Source organism: Pteropus medius, unplaced genomic scaffold (assembly GCF_902729225.1).
Source record: "Pteropus medius unplaced genomic scaffold, Ma_sr-lr_union100, whole genome shotgun sequence".
Lineage (NCBI taxonomy): Eukaryota > Metazoa > Chordata > Mammalia > Chiroptera > Pteropodidae > Pteropus > Pteropus medius.
This window is the reverse complement of record NW_024351114.1, coordinates 74,226-95,947: the sequence shown is the minus strand read 5'-3', so window position 1 is coordinate 95,947 and position 21,722 is coordinate 74,226. Positions and strand designations below refer to the sequence as shown.

Genomic DNA, 21,722 nt, shown 5'->3' with positions numbered 1-21,722 from the left:
AGCAGGAGTATGTTAATTTTATGTTACACAGGAGCAGAAGCCCCATCTGTTGAGGGAAATTATACACTCTTGATTATCTCCACGTGTTCTTCTAGATGACAAGAATGATAAAGTCCTGACTATTCCTTTTCCATGACATACCTTAAGAGTTTTTTCCTTTGGTTGTTGTTGTTGTTGTTGTTTTGTTTGTTTGTTTTTGTGGCTATTAACCATGAGAAATGTTATATCTTTTCCAAATGGAAGAGCTAGTTTGCCTCTTCTTACTTATAAATCTGGGTTTGCTCCATCTTGAGAATTCTCTCCTGGAAGAGAACACTGCCTGTGAAGGCACAAAAAAGTGATTCTATGTTACCCAGTTAAGATTAAGGTAACTATACAAATATAAATGATGACTACTGCTTTTTCTATGAGTGATAAAACTTTTTTCCTCTGACCCAGACACTCATGTCTTCTGCCAGAACCTGCAAAAGAGTAACTTAAAGATTCTTACCTTTTAAGCATGGTAACATCTCAGGCAATACAAGCAGACGTAGCATACAAGCAGAGGTCATACTAGAGTAAGATGAGTCCTTAATTCAACATGACTGATGTCCTTATAAAAAGGGGGAATTTGGACACAGAGACATACACATGGGGAAAATGCCTTATGAACAGCCCCTCATTTGAGACAGTTGCATTTACTAATCAAATTACTTTACAGAAATGTGTAGACTGAGAGCAAGCGAGGGTGAGAGAGTTAGAAATAAGCTCAATGTGCAACAATACCAAATGTCTGCATATGTTAGGGAATATGGAACATCCATGAAATACTTTGACTTTCTCACATTGCTTTAAAATAAAGGGTACAACATTATCAGAGTGTAAAAGACCTGGAAACCTAAATGCAGAGAGATACTGAGGCTTTGCAGCACCATTGTGTTGCTGAAATCTGTTAATAATCCAGGAGAAGCAGTGTTGTGACTTGAAAAAATGTCCTCAGTGATGAGGCAACTTAGATTGTTTTGAGAGGAAGCAAGTGAGTCAGGGTAAGCAGTGGCGGCATCTCATATAAAATGATTTTCTAGGACAAGGAGTCAAAAGGGGCAATTTTCAAAAGGAGTCACAAGTCTGGCATTCAGTGATAACTTCTATATGAACCACGTAGAGTTTCTCAGTTTGTGTACCTGAACTCTGATGATGGCTGTGCTGTCATATACAGTGACAATCTGGTTTAGTGGTTTCAGACACACAGAGCAATGGAACAGAATTTAGAGCTAGGAAACAAATCTTCGTATATATAGGGGCAAATAAGTTTTGACACAGAAGCCAAAAATATACAGTGGAGAAAAGAAAGCCTCTTCAATAAATGGTGCTGGGAAAACTAGAAAGCCACATGAGAAAGAATGAAACGAGACTGTTGTCTATCACCACACACCATAATGAACTCAAAATGGATCAAGGACCTGAATATAAGACCTGAAACAAAAAATTGCATAGAAGAAAACATAGTCACTAAACTCATGATCCTTGGACTTAGAGAGGATTTTATGAATTTGACCTCAAAGGCAAGGGAAGTAAAAGCAAAAATAAATAAATGGGACTATAGCAAACCAAAAAGCTTCTGTACAGTAAAATAATCAACCTATTGATGAACAGGGTAAAAAGACAACCATCCAAAAGGCCAAATATATTCACAAGCAACACCTTCAATAAGGGCTTAATATCTGAAATATACAAAGAACTCATCTAACTTAATAACAATGACAAGAACAACAACAACAACAACAACAACAAACAACAACAAAAAACAATCCAATCAAAAAAATGGGCAGAGGACCTGAACAGACAATTCTTGGTATTGGACATACAAAAAGCCAACAAATATTTGATTTGCTATTATGGAAATGCAATCAAAACCACAATGAGATACTACCTCACATATGTTAGAATAGCTGTAATCAACAGGACAAGTAATAACAAATGTTGGAGAGGATGCAGAGAAAAAGAACCCTCACACACTCCTGGTGGAATTGCAAATTGGTACAGCCACTATGGAAACCAGTATGAAGGTTTCTCAAAAAACTAAGAAATGATCTACCTCATGATCCAGCAATCCCACTACTGGGTATTTACCCCAAAGACTTGAAAATCCATATCTAAAAAGATATTGGCACACTGATGTTCGTTGCAGCATTATTCACTGTGGCCAGGATATAGAAGCTATCGAAGCATCCTACAATAGATGATTGGCTAAAGAAGCTGTGGCACATATATACAATGGAATATTACTCAGCCATAAGAAGAGATGAAATACTGCCATTTGTGATAAGATGGGTGGACCCTGAGATAATGATGCTAAGCAAAATAAGCCAGACAGGAAAAGGTGAAAAGCACATGATATCACTTATATGTGGGATATAAACCTAAAAGCAATGAATAAACAGGACAAACAGAGACTCAGGGATATGGTAAATGAAGGTATGGGATGAGGGAGGAGGGAGAAAGTAGATGGAGTAAAGGGTGTCAAATATGTAGTGACAGAAAGTTCACTATGGGGTATGAACACACAGTGTAAATATATATGCTTTACTATTAAAGTGTACAGGTGAAACTTATTGGAGTTCATTAAGCAATGTCACCATAAAAAAATTAAAAAAAAAACCAGTAACAGTGATATAAAATAGTAAATAAATACAAATAAAATTTAAAAATAAACTAAACAACAGTCTTTAGCATGCTAACTTTTCCTTGGCCACAGAGGAGACCTATCCCCCTGAGCCATAATTGAATTGGGTAGGTGAGAGGAAAACAAGTTCTAGACTGTGAATCTGACACTGCTAAGTGCCTTGGTGTCTGGGTCAAGATTGATGATTAGGACAGTGAGTTTCATAAGATGCAAGCATCCTGAACTCCAGTTAGAGAGGACATTATAAAATTATTATAAAATGGTTACATTTATAATTCCATGCAGAATTAGCCACATAGCTTTATGCTCTACCCCACAAGAGTCATAAGCCAGTTAAATAATCATGCTGGTTAAATATATAAATGCAGTCCTTCCTATATTCATTAGGCAAATTTTAATATTAATTTTATAAATATTTGCCTCCTATTTTCTTTTAAATTCAACTTTGCCAGATAATTGTGTTCTTTTCAATTAAGTAAATGTCAAAAACTTATAAAACATAAAAATATCAAAAATAAAAAGTAAAATTCTTTCTAATAAACTTTCAAAAATAAGAAATATTATTTTATAAAATTTTTTCTTACCATTCAAAAAGGATTTCCTAAAATAAGAACTTGTTTACATGTTAAAACATCATTTTAATACAATCATAACTGTGTGCATTGCACTTATAGCAGTTAAACATATAATGTCTTAAAAATCAAAGTGGATGATTTTTTTAGCCCTGTTCACAGAATGAGGGGAAGAATTGAAAACCTTGATGGTTAAATCAGAAATAAAAGTTTATTTTTTGAAATATAAACCATTTTCTAAGACAAGGCCATTTATTTTTAATGTGTGCATTCCTTTGCATACAAAAGTTACTGATCATGGTAACTGTTCTGCTAAACAACTTATGGCTATTACTCAAAATAGCAAGAAGTATTAGAACAGAGTATGCATGACTTTGCTCACTAATTAGTTAGAACATAGCAACCACTACACAAAACTTGAAAATGTATTTCTAAAAGAAACAGTTCAGACAACAAATACTTCTTACTTCTTTGCCAAGGGAAAAAATAGAAATGTTAACTTTGTTATCTAAAACTAAAGCTTACATTTATTTTAGATAATTTTCAGAGATTAAGCACTTATAACCTAAACTGTGCAGAAGAAAGCCAGCATACTTTTGGAAAGCTTTTGTAGTATAAAAAAAATAACAAAGGTATTCTATAGATTTTTATTACAATGTTCTCAATCAAATCATAAAAACGTGGGTTAAAACTCAACTCCAAATTGGTACAGCCTACCTCCATGTCTCTGCCTACAACTAAATCACTTACCTAGTTTTCTTTTCATTTGGAAAAAGATTAATGAAGGTCATTAGGCAGTACAAACAATACTTCTTACTTCTTTGCCAAAGGAAAAAATAGGCTCAAGTTTACTGTAAGGAAATATCAGACATTCAAAATAAAAAGAGGTCAACATTACTTGTCAAAGGTACATCAATGAATTCATGTAATTCACATGCTAAATTTGATATTTGGTTATACATCTGTCCATATGTGTGTTGATAAAGAAAAGAAATTAGGAAAAGATAATGCTTAACCAAAAAGCTGGCAACCTTTTACTGTAAAGAGCCTATATATATATATATATATATATATATATATATATATATATATATATATATATATATATATATATATATATATATATATGATTGTGCATGGCTGTATTACAGTAAAATTTCTGGACACCAAAGTTTGAATTTCCTACCATTCCTGTTTTCATTTGTTTTGAATGAATTAAATATACATGAACTAAAAATATAAAAACCAGTCTTAGTTCATGAACCATACAAAGTCAAACCAGATGTGGCCTTGAAACTGTATTTGAAACCTTCTGGCCACAGTTCACCAACTCTTGGTTTTACAAATTCATAATATTTTTCCTTGCTATGGTTAATTTTCAAAGTTGAGGACCATTTGGCCATAACATTATAAATTTCAATGATAACTTTCAGTATCTTATTTCTAAAAAAACTCAAAGAAACTCTCAATTTTTGTATTTATAACAGTATTATATCAGTGGCTTTACATCCATTTCTTGAAGATAAATTTTAACTCACCAATAAAGTTTATTGTCTCACAGCTTAACTTTCATGGTAAATCCAAGGTAGAATAATAAATCTTGCAATGTGTTATATATACACACCCATGTATATTTACATGCCTATGTGCAGATGTGTGTGTATGTGCGTGCATGTGTGTGTGTGTGTCTCTCTAAAAAGGAGGAGGTCTGTAGCAGAAAATGTGAAATTTCCAAGTAATACATTTAAAGAAAAAAATTTGAAATAAAATTAAATTTTATGGCAGCCGACAATCAAATTCTAATACAGAGAATGTGAAATTCACTTCTTTCTCTCAAAACTCCTGCTCTCGCCTCACCTTCTCTCCAGAGAGACTGATGCTCAAAGTGGTACAAAGCCTGAACTAGACATTTTCTCTGCAAAAATTACAATTAACCAGATTTTCACAGCTGCAAACTAGAAAAAAAAAATAGTTTAAATTTCATAAAACAAGAGTCTCATGCTGTTATGAAAGTTTTCATTATTTTACCTCTTGACAGACCAAAAATCCACCTCCTAATTACTACAAAAATCATCAGAATTGAGAAAGGAAATAGTGAGTAAGCAGTGTTTTTAATAAGATTTAAATAGATAGTCTTTGAGGGTAATGCTTTGCTAGCCTCTTGACCACACTGTTATCTACAGTATTAATGCAATTAGTAGCACATTGAGAGGGATGAGAAAAATCTAAAATTTTACCTTCTTTCTTTAACTTTCTCTTTTATCTAGAAAATTTTAAATTCTTAATTAAGGTACAGAAAAAAATAGAGTCCTACTTAGGTTTCAAGTAAAAATCTAAGGATATTATGTTATTCTTCCTTAAATATATGATGCTTTGTAACAAAATTAGCACCCTTTATTATGACATGTATTAATCATTGTTACATATATAAATAACTCATGCAAATACAAGAAAATGTAAAATAAATCATCCAAAAATTCACTTAATATTCAGAAAATTATCTTTTAACAGTGTGGTCAAGAGGCTAGCAAAGCATTACCCTCAAAGACTATTTTCTCAATATATTAATAATTGGAACTGAATCATTATCGCAAAGTTGCCATTTTCATCAACCAAAAGCAATGAAGTCAGGGTATTCAATCCATGAAAAGATTTCTCAGTTTAATAACAACCCTATGAGATTTGAGTTATAAATCATTTCCCTAGGGCAAACAAGTGTAATCATATGTTTTTCTGCCAAACCACATTCTTCTATAAACACATGATAGGCTTATCTGATTTTCAAATGAAAGAGTTGACACAAAAACAGTAACAATAGAAATATATGCCTATTTTATACTATTATTGGCTTATAAGGCAATTACCTGTAATGTTCTCATCTACAAAGATGGGAAATGATCTAAATTGTTACCAAGGAAACACTGAATTAACATTGAATGGAAGCTAAGAAGCATTTTACTAACTATAAAATAACAAGAATAACCACCGAATAATAAGAAAAACATTTCCAGATAGAATGAACCATGGTCACAACTCAAAAAGATAATGAAAAAGGTTGCAACTTGCCAGTTATTCCAATGCTTGGCAGCAATTTTTTAAAAATTTTAAAATTAAATGATGAGCATAAAATAGTACTGAGTTCTTGATGAGCAATTTGAATTTTTATTTTTCACATGATTAAAAAAGATGATTCTGGGAAGAAATAGTTAAATCTTGGTGCTTTGAAATGTCAAAACATGCTTTTTATTAATTCCAACATAGATTAATATTCCATTGGGATTCTTTGTAATTACAACTGTCTTTAATCAGAGATAGCACGTTTAGCAAAATATCAACTAAATTTACACTTAGGCACTGAAGTTCAACTCACTTAGGAAGCAAACACAATGCTGAGACCCTTGGTAACTATGTGTGTCATCTCTTAATCAAGATAATTTTAAGTAGTCAAGTCATTATGTTAATTAAAGTTAAATGCTTTGGGTTGAGCATACATTGTTAAATCAGGAAAATCCTACAATGGAAGCCGTTCTATACTTCACCTTTGACAAAAATTAATTTCTGAAACAGTGATTAAATCATACACTAGACTATTCCTTCAAGGGCAGAAACAAACAGCTCCAAATATGTGTTTCTGCATGTTGATGACTCTCTAAAGGTATTTCTATTTCAGCATGGAAACCATTGTTGAGCTCACACCCAGAAACAAGAAGAATTCCTATGAATAGAAGATTTTCTAATCAGCACATAAGCTCAGGACATGTGCTGCTGTGAACAAGACAGTCTATCAGCCCTAAAGTCTGCTCGCAGACATGGCCCCTTTAAAAGGCATCTGTGCTGCTGCAGCCTCTGTCTCACTCAGCCTCTGAAGATCAGGCAGCCGCACATCCTCACCCCGTCTTACCTTCTGCCACTGTAGGGCAATCTCTTAGATTTCTGCCTACTTGTATGGCTTGCTCATCTAGATCCCAGGTGATTTTCCTTCCTATTTACTTCTTGTTTCCGTTGCTACTTTGATTTGGTCACCAGAGGAATGAACAGAGTCCCTATCATCTATGCCATTTTTTTCTCCTACCCATCTCTACTAAATTCTTAATATTTTCAAGTCCTTACCTCAAGTTGCTATCAGAAATCTGATATTGGGTGAGGTGTTCCATATAGGATGGCAAATGAAAGTTATTTTGCTGAAAATTACAGTAGAGAGATTCTTATGCATTTCTCAGTTGAACTGTGACCATCCTACTTTGGCCTTCACTAGAGCTCCTCCCAAGAGGCACCAGAATGAACACATTGGTGGCCAGCTTCTGACTACCCTAGAGTACCACTGAACCAGTTCCACTAACAACCCACCCAAAGGGCTGATTTGGAAGACACCAGAGCCCTACTAAAGTGACTCCTGCTCTACACAACATCTCTGCTATAATCACAGGTAATCCTAACAGCCAGTCAGCCCAAAGGTCAATGCCATCCCCTGACATGCCAACAGAAATAAAGGCTCAAACCAGAAGATACATATAAGTCCCATGAGGGATACTCTTGAAGCATTCATCTCAGGTCACCAAAGAGACTGCGATACTGGGCCCCAGAGGACACCTACTACAAAAGGCCAGTAGATGTAACAGTTCTACAAACATAGAGAGGCATCCAAAATGAGGAGATAAAGAAACATTTCAGAAATGAAAAATAGAACAAAACTCTAGAACAAGAACTAACAAAATGAAAACAACAATCTATCAGATGGATAGCTCAAAGCCTTAGTAATAAAAATGCTCAGTTAACTTAAGGGAACCATATGTGAGTTCAGTGAAAATATCAACAATGAAATGAGAAATATAAAACAAAGATTAAAAAACATATAAAAGAACCAGTCACAAATGAATAATACAATAACTGAAGTGAATATATTAGAAGAAATCAGAAGTAGATTAGATGAAGAAGAATCAGTGATCTGGAAACAAGCTGGTAAAAAGAAAGTCCTATCAAGAATAGCAAAAAAAAAAATCACCTCTAAATGAAGATAGTTTAAGGGGACAACATCAAGCATACCAACATTTGCATTATAAGGATGCTAAAAGGAGAAGAGAGCAAGGAATTGAAAACCTGTTTGCAGAAAAAGTGATGAAAAACTGTCCTAACCTGACCCTCCCCCACCCAAAAATACACACACACACACACACACACACACACACACACACACACACCCAGGAAGTATGGACAGTCCCAAACAAGATGAACCCAAAGAGGCCCACATATCATAATTAAAATGCTAAAGATTAAAGTCAAAGAGAAATCATAAAAGCATGAAAAGAAAAGCAACTGAATACCTAAAAGACAGATTCTGTAAGATAGTTAGCTGATTTCTGAACAGAAATTCTGTGGGTCAAAAGGGATTGGTATAAAATAATAGTCAAAGTGATTAAAAGAATGGACCTACAACCAAGATTACTCTACCCAGCAAGTCTATAAATTAAAATTGAAGGACAGATAAAGAGCTCCCTAGACAAGAATAAACTAACGGAGGTCATCACTACCAAAGGGATATCTTTAAGAAGAAAGATCAAAAATATGAATAATAAAATGGCAATCACTATATACCTATCAACAATTACTTTTAGGTAAATGTATTAAATGCTCCAATCAAAAGACATGAGATTACTGAATGGATAAGAAAATGAGACCCTTTCATGTACTGCCTACAAGAGACTCACTTCAGATCAAAAGATACTTCATGAAAATAGAAAGCAAAAAAATATATACAACAAATAAAATCTGGGATATCAATACTTCTACCAGATGAAATAGACTTTAAAACAAAGATTATATAAAAGGAGACAAAGAAGGACCCAGTAATTCCACTTCTGGGTATTTATCTGAAGAAACTGAAAACATTAATTTGAAAAGACATATGCATATCACAGTATCATTATTTACAATAGCCAACATATAGAAGCAACCTAAGTGTCCATCAATAGATGAATAGACAAAGAAGATGTGGTACATATACACAATAAAATATTACTCAGTTATAAAAGTGAATAAAATCTTGCCATCTACAGTAACATGGATGGATATAGGGGGTACTGAGCTGAGTGAAGTAAATCAGACAAAGGCAAATACTATACAATTTGACTTATATATGGAATGTAAAAAACAACAAAAACAAAGCAGAAACAGTCTCATAGATACCAAGAACATTTTGAAGCTTGCCACTTTGGAGGGACGGTGGCAGTTAGGGGTGAAAAGGCAAAGGAATTGATAAGTACCAATTATTAGTTACAAAATAATCACAGGGATATAAAGTGAAGCATAAAGAATATAATAAATAATATTGTAATAATTATATATAGTGCAAGGTGGGATCACTTCATAAACTGTATATATGTTTAACCACTATGCTGTACACCTGAAACTAATATAAAATAATATTGCATATCCACTGTAATTGAAAAATAAAATATAGTAAAAATAATATAATGCAAACATCATTTCAAATGGTTCACGGAAAATTGTCAAAGCCTGGTCAAACACAAAATTTTATAAAATATAATTTATACCTAAATATTTTCAAAACTAATTTGAAGAAATTTATAAAATACTATATGCATGTGTACAAAAGGATGTAACTCTATGTCTTAGGATTTCTTGGAACTGGAAAAATGGGTTGGTAAATTATTAAAACTTGTAAAACAATAGGGAACAAAGGCAGATTAAGAGCAATATATATTATAAATATATCATGTTAAGAGTGTTTTAAATTTGGTATGAATTAGGGGGCCATTTTAATTTAAGATACTTGTTTTTAAGGTAGCATTATGTTTTCAGTATTTGGCAGTAAGTATTAAATGTCGATGTTAAGTATTAACTGTTAGTAAGTTATACAGCTTTTCTAGAAGTTTTAAAATGAAATAGAGTTTAGAAAATTCAGAAAATACAGAAAAGCTGATGATTACATATTTCCTGCCACCTAGAAAGATCCGGTTCTGTGTTTGTTAACCTTATCTGCACAGTTAACTGAATAGCTTAAAGTAATAATGATTTGTGAGTCCCAAGCCATAGAGATTTCAAATTGGTTTGGAGTGCATCCTGGACATGTGGACACTTCAAAAGTCGCTGCAGGTGATTCTAGTACGCTGGCAAGATTTGGAACCACTTTTGCAGTTGGAGCTATGATGAAATATACTTTAACAAAAATGTGAGTGGATATTCAGGGCTTAATTTCTTTTAAACCGAACACAATTTCAGATTTTACAATGGAAATTGTTGAGGCAGAAATAGAGAAGGTAATTTAAACAGCATGGATGAATGTAAAAATGCTATGTTCAGTAAAATGTGAGAGAAAAAGACTGCATAATTCAGTTTATATAACTCTTCAGAATAGAAACTATGTGTTGGAAAATAAATAGAAGTAATGGTAACGGGGAAGGATTGACTGGATAAGAGCATGAAATAATGTAGCACGGATTTTAAAAGATTCTCTATCCCGCTTGGCTGTAACAGTGGTGGATAGGTACGTGAAAATTAATCAAACTGCAGTTAACGTTTATGCATTTCACTCTAAGTATATAATGTGAAAGTAAATGAAGAGCACGGAAATAAGAACAAGAAAGGCCATTTATTTAGAGGTTTATAGTAAGTTTGTGTTTGGGAGAGGGGTGGAAAGCTTTACAATGGTAAAAAAGGAAAGTGGGATATCCTCTGTGATCGGTTAGAGTTGCACATTTGGCTTAATGTGGTTGGTTCTAAAGTAGAAACGGACAAAAATTAGGAAGTTGTTGGTTACTAATCACGTATAAGCGTTTTAGTGTTCATTTTTACAGGTATTATTGTTTAGTTTCCCGGGTTGTTTGGTAGGAAACACGTTCTGCGCTCTAAACAGCAGGCGGCCTTGGGCTGGTTGTGTCTCAGAGAAAGAAACCCACGCCCCTTTTTTTCACTACACGCAGATTCGTCGCTGTGTTCTTGCTATAGGGTCCGTAGGGAAACGGCGCCAACGCGGAGAAAAAGAACCGCGACATCGTGTTCCTGCGGAGCAGAGCAAAGGGACTTCCGCCGTCGCCATGATCCCTCTTTCGCTGGTTGTGGTGGTAGTGGTTTGCTGGACTGCGGTCTATTTAACCGATTTGCTGCTGAAGGTGAGTGTGTCAGGTCCGAACACCAAAAAATGCGCAGGACAAGGCCCTGTGTATTCGGAGGCATTCTGTAACCTTTCTGCCTTGCTTGCTCGGCCAGCATTGCAGCCTTCGGAACCTGGCCTAGGAAGGGTAAGGGAAAATAAAACTTTCCTGTAGGAACAGGTCACAACTTTTTACGAACGCTGAGATTGCAGTCAATAAAATCACGTTGTAACTTAGAGTAATTGTCTCAAGCTTTAATGTGCGTAAAATAATCTTCCAGTTAAATGCAGATTCTGATTTAGCAGACCTGCGTTGATGTCTCAGATGCCCTATTTCTAATAAACTTTCAGGTGTTTCTCATTCCGGTACCACACTAAATAGAAACTGACAACCCTTTTTTCTTTTATAAACTATATTGACATATAACACACATAGCATTCAGCTGTTTTACCATAACGAAGTTAAGTGTTTTGTTTTGTTTTGTTTTGCTTTCATTATTTCCCTCTTTTGTCAAAAGAAAGTCCCCCTCAATTTGTAGTCTTTTTGGAATTGTAGACCCTGAGAAAGAAAAATATCTACTGATGGCTAGCAGCTTATTTTTTTTCTTCTTCTTCTTTCAGTGATCTTTGATGGTAGTTATGTCTCATGGAATTGGTCTATATTATCTAAGTTATCAAATTTATTGTCATGAAGTTGTTCATAATAGTCCCTTATTATTCTTTGGGTATTTATAGAGTCTGTAATGGTACCATTGCTCTCATCTCTGTTATTTTTTTTTTTCTTTTCCTTCTAATAAGTCCAGGTAGAGGTTTATCAATTTTATTGATCTCAAAGAATCAGATTTTAATTGTATTGATTATCCTTGATTGTTTTTCTGTTTTATTGATTTCTCCTTTATTATTTTCTTTTGTTTACTATGGATTTAATTTGCTCTTCTTTTCTCTTTTGCTTAAGGTAAGCTGAAAACATAGACTTCAGATCTGTTTTAATGTTACTTATCCTTCTTTAGTACTGTATACCCCCTTAACCTCCATCTACTGCTTTAACAGTATTTCTAAATACTAATAAAGTGTAGTTACATTTTTATTCAGTTCCAAAAATCTTTCTAATTCTCTTTTGATTTCTTCTTTTACCCATGGATGAGTAGAATAAGATATACATGAGTAGAATAAGAATAAGATATAAGATTAAATTACTAACCTTTAGTCATTGATACCATTTTGTATTATCTGGTTTACCCCACTGTAATCATTGGAGACCTTAAAAGAACTGTGGTCAGAGAAACATAACAATGACCTAAGAAAAATAGAAAGAGATGCAGCATTGCTGCTTTGGAATATAGTGGAAGAAATTTATTAGCCAAGGAAATATTGATGAACTGTACAAACTGGAAAAGGCAAGGAATTAGATTCTTTCCTAAGCTTCCAGATGAAACACAGCCCTGCTGATACCTTGATTTTAGCCTAGTAAGAGCCGTATTAGACATCTGATGTACAAAACTATAGAATAATAAATCAGGGTTTTTAAGCCACTAATTTTGTGGTAATTTGTTTTGGTATAGAAAAGCATAGGAAGTCTAGAAAACTGTAGTATAGTACAAACCTAAAATATCACTGCTAACATTCAGATTAATTTTCTAGTAATTAAAAAAATGGGATATCAAAATCAAAAACTCTAAATGTTAATCTCTGTTTCTCCTTGTAGTTCTGTCAGCTATTGCTTTTTTAATTTTTTGGAGAGAAGCATGTTTTTGATTTTGCATTTAAGTAGCATCCCACCAAATCTCAGAGAATATAAAGACTTTAAATAATTAAAGCAAGCCTAATTTCTTGGGGGTAATTATTTAGTAAGAAAATAGCACAGACTCCAAGTAGCTATTTTTGTAATTTGGGAACATATCTCTTCTGATACCTTGTTTGGGGGGGTCTTTGTAAACCATAATATCAGACTCCTTTTTCCTCTAGGCTTCTGGAGTAAATGTAGACAAGCTAGTCTAAGACCCTTACATATTTTGCCTAGTGGCCTTGATACTGATGAGAAATCTTTAAAATCATCGTTCTGGGCAGCTAGTATCATAATTATGTGTAGAAAATAACTTGTGTTTCCTTTTCTTAAACAGTGCAAATTATTCTTCAAAATTGAGTAATGTGGAACTTTTCTTTCTTTCTTAGTCATCTGTGTATTTTAAGCATTCGTATGAAGAATGGCTGGAAAACAATGGATTAAGCATCTCTCCTTTTCACATAAGATGGCAAACTGCTCTTTTCAATAATGCCTTTTACAGTTGGGGACGGCGGAAAGCAAGGATGCTTTACCAGTGGTATTACTTTTTTCTTTTTGGTTTAAGTTTTTCATTGTGATTTTGAGAAATAGCTTGTTAAATTAGGTATTTCAATCATTTTTACTTGTTTCAAAATTTACTTCTAGTATACAGAGAGAAGGAAGGACTTGGCTAAATTTCTTTTTGTTCAGCAGCTCCAAATGGAATAAAAATAAATAAAAACAGAGTATCAGAAAATGCCATAGAAAATCAAAGCAAAGGAGATAGAAATAAAGAGATAATAAAGATAAGGCAGAAATAATTAAAATACAAAACAGATGTACAGTAGAGAAAACCACTAAAGCCCAAGTAGGTTCTTTGAAAAGATTAATTAAATTAAACTTTCTAGTGTGAATGATCAAGAAGAAAAGAAAAGTAAACAAAAAATCAACAGTGAAAAAGGTGACATTTCTTCAGTTTCTGTAGACATTAAAGATAATAAAGCTAATATGAACTGCCTTTTACTTTGAAAAATTAGGCGACATTAATAAGTTTATTGAGAAACAAGACTTATCTGAAAGGTTATATGAAACCACAGAAGGATAACTTTCAATTATTAAATCAGTAAAGGAAATTATCACACTTTAATGTTAATAAACTTTTTTGTCCTCAAAGGTAAAAAAAAAAAAAGAATATAATAAGTAAAATGATATCATGTTGACAGAGCCTTTGTAAATATTTAAGAACTAAATGAAAAGATCAATATGTAAATTAAAAAAAGACATGAGAATAAACCTAAATAGTGTGTTTTTAATTGGAAACAATATTCAGCCTCTTTAGTTACTATAGAATCATAAATTGCTGATATTATTTAAATAGATCAGTGCAAACTTTATAGTGAAGTATCTGAAGTTCAGGTGGGTGGAAGAAGCAGAATTATTGAAATTCTTGCCAGAATCTTGAGGCTATACAGTATGGCTGATGTATTTCTTAGTATTCAAATAATGAGAAGTTGTACATTTATGTAATTTTACTTTTGACAGGTTCAACTTTGGAATGGTATTTGGAGTAATTGCCATGTTTAGTTCTTTTTTCCTCCTTGGAAAAACACTAGTGCATACTTTGGCACAAATGGTGCCTGGCTCCCCCTCTTCTTTGTCTTCCTCTTCTGTTCACAGTGAGCAGGTTCTCCAAGTTGTGGTAAGTGTCCTTTAAAAGGAAAAGTTTAGGTTTAGATTAAAATGGTAGCATGTTTGGTGTAACTCATTTGTAATAAAAATATGAAAATAATCTTTCAAATTATATGCCCTGAGTTAAAAATTAGTAGGAATATAGTGAGAATTACTAAAAATTGTTAACCCATTAAGTAACTGTAGGAGAAATGGACCATTATTCAGAATGATAACAATATAGACAATTTAATTCATCCTGTCTTCTCGAGATGTTAAACAATTAAAACTATAGACAAATAGCCCTACTTACTTAAACTTTAAAATACATGTTTACTTTTACCTCATTAAATCACATTTCCAGAGTTTTGGATATGTTCTATCACTGGCTAAATTTTTATTTGTGTTAACATTTATATCTCGCACTTGCATGAGTCATAGATATTATGTTTTTATATTAGTTGTTAATATAAGGTACCATTAAGGATTAGTAACAGACTTTTTAAAACTCCTCTGTTGTGGTCTCCATTCAGCTAGGTCATCATGAGGCTATTAAAAGTCAGCCAAAAAAATTATAATTTCTCTTGTAAGAGCTCTTATAAGCTAAAAAATTGACTGTGAAAGTCCTTAGATTATGTTGTGCTACTGTTAACAAAAGTAATGTTTGTCACAATTTTGATCTGTGTTTGGGAGATGTATAGTTGTAGGAAAGTTAAGTGTGATGGCAAGAGAAATGGACAGTACAAGAAATAAGGAATATATTCCAAAGTACCATTCCAGGAAATTTTGACTTTACCTGAATATAACAGATTGTTCAGAATGGGCCAAAGTAAGGTTAGACCAAAGACCGTTTAAAATGATAGTTGGACTAATTCATGTTATAAGCCATAAAAATGTAAACTAAATTAGTTCAAAAAGAATGAAGTGAGTGTATTCAGGTTGATTTTATTGGAGTGGAGCTCTCAGACCGTGGTGATTAATCAAATGTGAAGTAAAAGAAGAAAGAAGAGTTTAGAATGATGCTCAGTTTATATGAGTGAAATTTGTTTTTCAACAAAGAGCGTACAAGTGAAAGAAGCAGACTTGAAGGTAATATGTCTTTGCTCTGCTTGTCATCAAGGACTAGGATGACAAATGTTCTGTGTTTAGAGAAGAAATTATTTCTGTTTGCAGCTCATATGTTGGCTCTATTAAGAGAGCTGTGCTTTGTAAACATTAAGAAACTAGCTATACTCTGTGTTCTACTATGCATATTTATGTATAAGTTAAGAATCTTATATCTCCTGAATTTGATTATGATTTTGTATCTTGGAGGACATAATTTCTTTTTACTCTATAATTACGTACAGGTTTGTTCAAAGTTAATTCCCTAAAACTGGTGGTATTATTGAATGTTCACAGGTCAGTGTTCAAATACATATAATATCCTGTGTAATCATGGCAAAGTCAGATGGACAATCAAATACCATTGCCATTAAACAAGACCAGCTGTTTGTATAGTTACATACATTCTATATAGTTACACAAATACTAATATTGTGTCCATATATCCGTATCTTCATTGCATGTACAAAATAATAGAATATCAGTGACCTAATATAGCAAAGTTATAGATTTATTTGAAATTATTTATCAAAACACTTTGTAATATAGTGGGAATATATGAAAATTAATCTTAATTTAGTGAATAGTTACAGAAGCAATCTGTTGAGTTGAACGGACTCCTAACAACATGTATATGTATTAAATGGAAGATTGATGTTCTTCAAAGCTATTTAGTAAGGTCAGATGATTTAAGACAATGAGCATCACAAAAAAACTTAATATTCAATCTTGCACTTCCACACCTGGAACTGATGCTTAAATAAAATACCTCCACATATAATAAAAGTGTTCATTAATTTCTTTACTGTGATACTATTTATTATTATGAAAAGTTAGAAGTAAACAAAAAAAACAGCATGTTTGAGGAATAGTTAAAATATATGGTTTTCACTTAGTGTAACATTATGCATACATTAAAAATAATTATAAAAATTAGTGTCATAACTAGGGAAAAGACATTTGCAATTGATGAAATTTAGAAAGGGATTCGGGTAGCATTGCATGATTTTGGCCTTCAGTTGTTAAATGAGGGCAAATGAAAAATTCTGTTGTATACAAAATAAATACCAATTGAACTAAAAATAAAACATGAAATCGCTCAGCTGTAAGAAAAGATGAAATACCATTTATAACAACATGGATGGACCTTGAGATGATCATGCTAAGCCAAAAAAGAAAGAAAAAATTGAGAACCATATGATTTCACTCTTTTTACATGAGAGTAACAAGAGAAACAGACTCATGGACACAGACAACAGCTTAGTGATCACCAGAGAGAAAGTGGGAGGGACAGGTAGAGACTGGTAGAGAGGGTCAAATATATGATGACAGAAGGAGATTTAACTTTGGAAAATACATATGACATATTATTGAATTGTACATCTGAAACCTATATAATTAACAATGTTACCCCAATAATTTTAAGAAAAAGAAAAAATAAAGTCCAGACCTCCAAGCTGAATGTTCTGTAATTTAAAAGTAGTATAAATAGCAATGATTCAGATTTTCCTTTTCTACCTTATAATAATAATTTAAAGGAGAGAAAAGGAACTTTAATAGTTCCAAAATCAGACTTCCATCCTTTAAAGGTAGATCAGTTGCCAACTCCTTTCACGTCATTGTGTATTCCCTGGCATTTTGACAGGCTGCCTAATTCTTTTCCATGGTGAAGACTTCAGTAAGGTACATTCCTCATTTTTACTCTGTTGTTTGTTTTCTCTTTAGATTGGTGGTGTGTTGTTAAAGAGAAACTACCTAGTTTATAAAACTGACTAGTTTTTTTGCTTTATTCTGGAGAAAAGGAAAGCTGGATCATTTCTGCTTATAATACTTTTACAGAACATTTCAACTTGTAGGTTTAAACTTTTTTTTTTTTTTACTTTTTATTAAAATTATTGGGTGACATTTATTAATAAAATTACATAGCTTTCAAGTAAACAGTTAATAATACATCATATGTGTGTTGTACAGTATGTTCACCACCCAAAGTTTAAATCTTCTACTGCTATGTATTTGACCCCCTTTATTTACAATAGAGTAAATATCCTTGTCTTAGCACCCAAATGTGTATATATCATTGTGTCTACCAACAGGTTCCTGGTATAAATTTACCTGTCAACCAACTGACCTATTTCTTTGCTGCAGTCCTCATTAGTGGTGTCGTACATGAAATTGGACATGGGATAGCAGCTATTAGGTAATGATATATACCTTTTTCTTTCTACTACATGCAAAGAAGTCTTTCATTTATAAGGGTTTATCACTAAAATCTCTCACCTTTGGTATTTTAGTATTTTTTATTTCTGTGGAAATTGCACAGTATAAATCAACTATTGGTACTTGGAGGTGGCTTATCTTTTATATAAAAGAATAATATGAGTATTAATATGCTTATTTAACCACATGAATATCTATAATCTGGGACTTTCATAATTAAGTTTTTCTGCTGCTACAAGGTTTTTCATCTAACCCTTAAACCTGATTCTTCTAATCATCTCTGGGTCAGAATGATAACCACTGCACTCAAAGCTTACCCATGACTTATCACTTGAGATATTTTTGTGCTTTTCTTTGTGTCCTGTGCTAGCTAGAACAAGGAAATCGAAAGTGCTGGATGTGTTAATAAATATCATAGCTTGTATAGAAACCCCTGTGAAAGTAAAAAAATGAAAAGTGGGATTTACTTTAAATATCACATCTTGTTGGGCTTGTGAACCTAAATTTACCATTCAGTTATACCTAAGTATTAGTCTACTCAACTTCTAAAATAGTGATTTTGGAAAGATAATTACTGCCATAATGACCAAGTATAATTATAGAAATGTGTTTTATGCTTTGGATGTATGGGCCAAATAAAAGGTTAAGAATCAATGTTTTAGCAGAGAAGGTTTAATCAGAACAAAAGATTATTAACTAGCTATAAACCATGATTTTGATAGAGCATATACTATTACACAGATGTACACAGCAATTGTTTAAGTGGACATGGATTTTTCTTTTTCACAGTTGTTTTAACACATTTAGCTTTATGGCCTTTAGGATTTTACATATAGAAGCATTATTATTAATAGTTTAATCACTCTAAGTCTACTTGTGAAAGATTTTAAATAATTTAAGTTAAAATCATAACTGCCAGGAAAAAGTTATTTTGCAGTAGTCTTTCCTTGGATATTCAGAACTAAGTGACTGTAAAACATATTAAAGTGATTTGGAGAGATTGGTGGTATTATATATACACACTATTTTTATACTTACCCAAGACAATACTTTAATTTCCTCACTTTACACCTGATGTTAGGCACTTTTTGTTTCTTCATAGAATGTTTTCTTCTGGTTTTTTGTTTTTTTCCCCTCAGTGCTGATTTTATAAGAAATGTGTCCTTAACCTTGTTTTCTTCTCATCTATAAATCATTTCTAGCAAATTGCATTCACTTACATTGCATGTATGGATCAACAAATTCTAATTATATATTTCTACCTCAGGGCTTTCTTCTGAATTTCATATCGTGCATAAAACAAAACATCTCGCTATATACATACATATAGAACAAAACTAACCCATACAAAACTGAACTCATCTTTGCCTTCCCACCACCAGTATTGGCTTCCTATTTCTTTCCATTTTTTATTAGATGTCATTATTTGCCTAACAGAAATCTTCAAGTTATCCATGACTTTGTTCTCTTTCTCTATGTCATTTTGTATTTCAAATATAATATCAAGTCATTTAGTTTCTAAATTCTATACACTCTTAAATCTGTCAATTTTTCTCTTTATTTATTACTTTTACACTTTTGGTCTATTAACTCTCATCTATCTTGTTTTAAAGAATTAAATTTCACAGATACCCAAATCTACTTTAAACACTAATCCATTTTCCATTTAGAAAAAGAAAATGCAGCTTGCTACCAGCATTCATTTAATTTTACATAAACACAGTCTTTGTGCCTCAAGCAAATATGACTGGTTTTCAATGTGGAAATAAAATATAAAAACTGTTCTCGGAGTTATTTCTAAACAGAACTTGTCTCTATTCCTGATGTAACAGAAATGTGTCCATAAATTAGATTCATCAGATGAATCTTTGGCTGACAACATAATACATAGGAATGCTATCTTTCCTAGGGTTTGACATTTTCAGCAATTGGGAATTACTATATTTTGTTAATGGAAATATCACTACTGAAAACAGAATTCTAGAAATAGTATCATGCCTTCTGTTTCCCAAGATATTGGTATACTAGAGCAATGAGAAAATAAGAAAAGTGAGATACTTTGTGGCAAACTTTTGGGGTAAAGTTAGGATTGTAATCCATGAGTTATCTCCAGATAAACACAGCTGCAAGTCTCACCAGCAGGTATTCTAAGGGCAAATGGGAAATGGGTTAAAAGTGATATGTATGTGTAAAAATGATCTAATTTGGTTTTGGTTTGGATTATCTAGAGAAATTTTGATTTTTTTTAAAATTGAATTACAATGATAAGTCTTGATGTTGTGTAGCATTAGTTGACAGATGCAATTGCATTAGTAAAATTTTTTCTTATGTGATATCTCAGGGAACAAGTTCGATTTAATGGCTTTGGGATTTTTCTCTTCATTATTTATCCTGGAGCATTTGTTGATCTGTTCACTACTCATTTGCAAGTTATATCACCAGTCCAGCAGCTAAGAATATTTTGTGCAGGTAACAGACTTTAAGATTATTTTTTAACGTTTATGTGTATGTTGATAATGGTGTTATGGAGAGTATGGTCACAGCAAATGAAAACTGCTTGATTTTTGCTTGATAATTATTTTATAAGACTTCATATTTTTTTTAAAAAAACTGAATTAAAACATTTATTCAACTTAACCAGCCAGAATATAGTGAACATAATTAATGACCTGAGATATCATGGAATTTATATCAAATAAAGGAAAAACACCAAAAGCCATTCTAGGTATGAGTCAAAATAAGTGAGGAAAAATGAATCAGGAATGAAGATAGTATAGTATGCAAGGATAGATAGGTAAGTCTTTCTATAGTTGTGACTTGTACAGAGTAGCAGAAATATTAAAAGAGAAAAATACACATCTAAATACATATGCTGTATACATACACACATTTTAGGGATTTCAACTCATACAATTTTTGCAGCTGCTTAAAGGTTATTGCTTCTATGTTTCTTGCTAAAACCTAAAATCCACATTGCACGCACCTAGGAAGAAAGTTAGTCTTTAATTTTTGTAATAAGGGTATTCTCTAAGAGAATTGAGAAGTTACTGCCAGTTGGAGAAACTACACAGATATCTGGACCAGAAGTTGGAGAAGTTAAAGGAAGATCTGGCAGGATTTGAAGAACCATGGGTTTAACTGCTTACGAGCTCCTTACCCAGTGACCCAGCAGATAAGCAACAATTATGTGTATATACAACAATATGTTGTGCCTTGTAGTTTCTAAAGCTACATAGATAGCAACTATTTCATATCCATCTTTACATTTGTTCAAAATGTCTGTTATGCCAATGCTAATCCAAATCTGCAGAGAATACAGTTCTGGATTATTTTAGTTTAGCGATGTTGACAAGACAGATGCATCCTATTCCTGTATCTGTTCATCCCCCACACACTTTACAGATACAATAAAAATGCAAAAATTTGTAGTTGGATCAGAATATCTTATATCTAAATAATATGATTATTAAAAAAATTTTATTAAAAGTAGGAATAGCTGGATACTTCCTAATGATAGAACACTTAGAAGCATTTTTCTAAGATCCAAATGACCATGCCCATAAAGAACAAATTATTACTGATATTAAGTAGTAGCCTAGAAATACTTGTTCAATTACATTAAGA

At 32.6% G+C, this 21,722-nt stretch overlaps 1 protein-coding gene across 1 annotated transcript in view; it reads left to right on the top strand.

Annotated features, from left to right (window-relative positions):
• Positions 1-10,265: 10,265 nt before the first annotated feature.
• LOC120586543 (uncharacterized) overlaps positions 10,266-21,722 on the top strand; it is a gene marked incomplete at its 3' end in the record, with an annotated part of 85,676 nt that continues 74,219 nt past the window's right edge. The window contains exons 1-6 of the mRNA XM_039842916.1: positions 10,266-10,426; positions 11,066-11,366; positions 13,520-13,668; positions 14,652-14,808; positions 17,975-18,078; positions 20,440-20,567. Coding sequence (XP_039698850.1) covers positions 10,266-10,426; positions 11,066-11,366; positions 13,520-13,668; positions 14,652-14,808; positions 17,975-18,078; positions 20,440-20,567 — 1,000 coding nt within the window. The remainder of the gene's footprint in view (positions 10,427-11,065; positions 11,367-13,519; positions 13,669-14,651; positions 14,809-17,974; positions 18,079-20,439; positions 20,568-21,722) is intronic.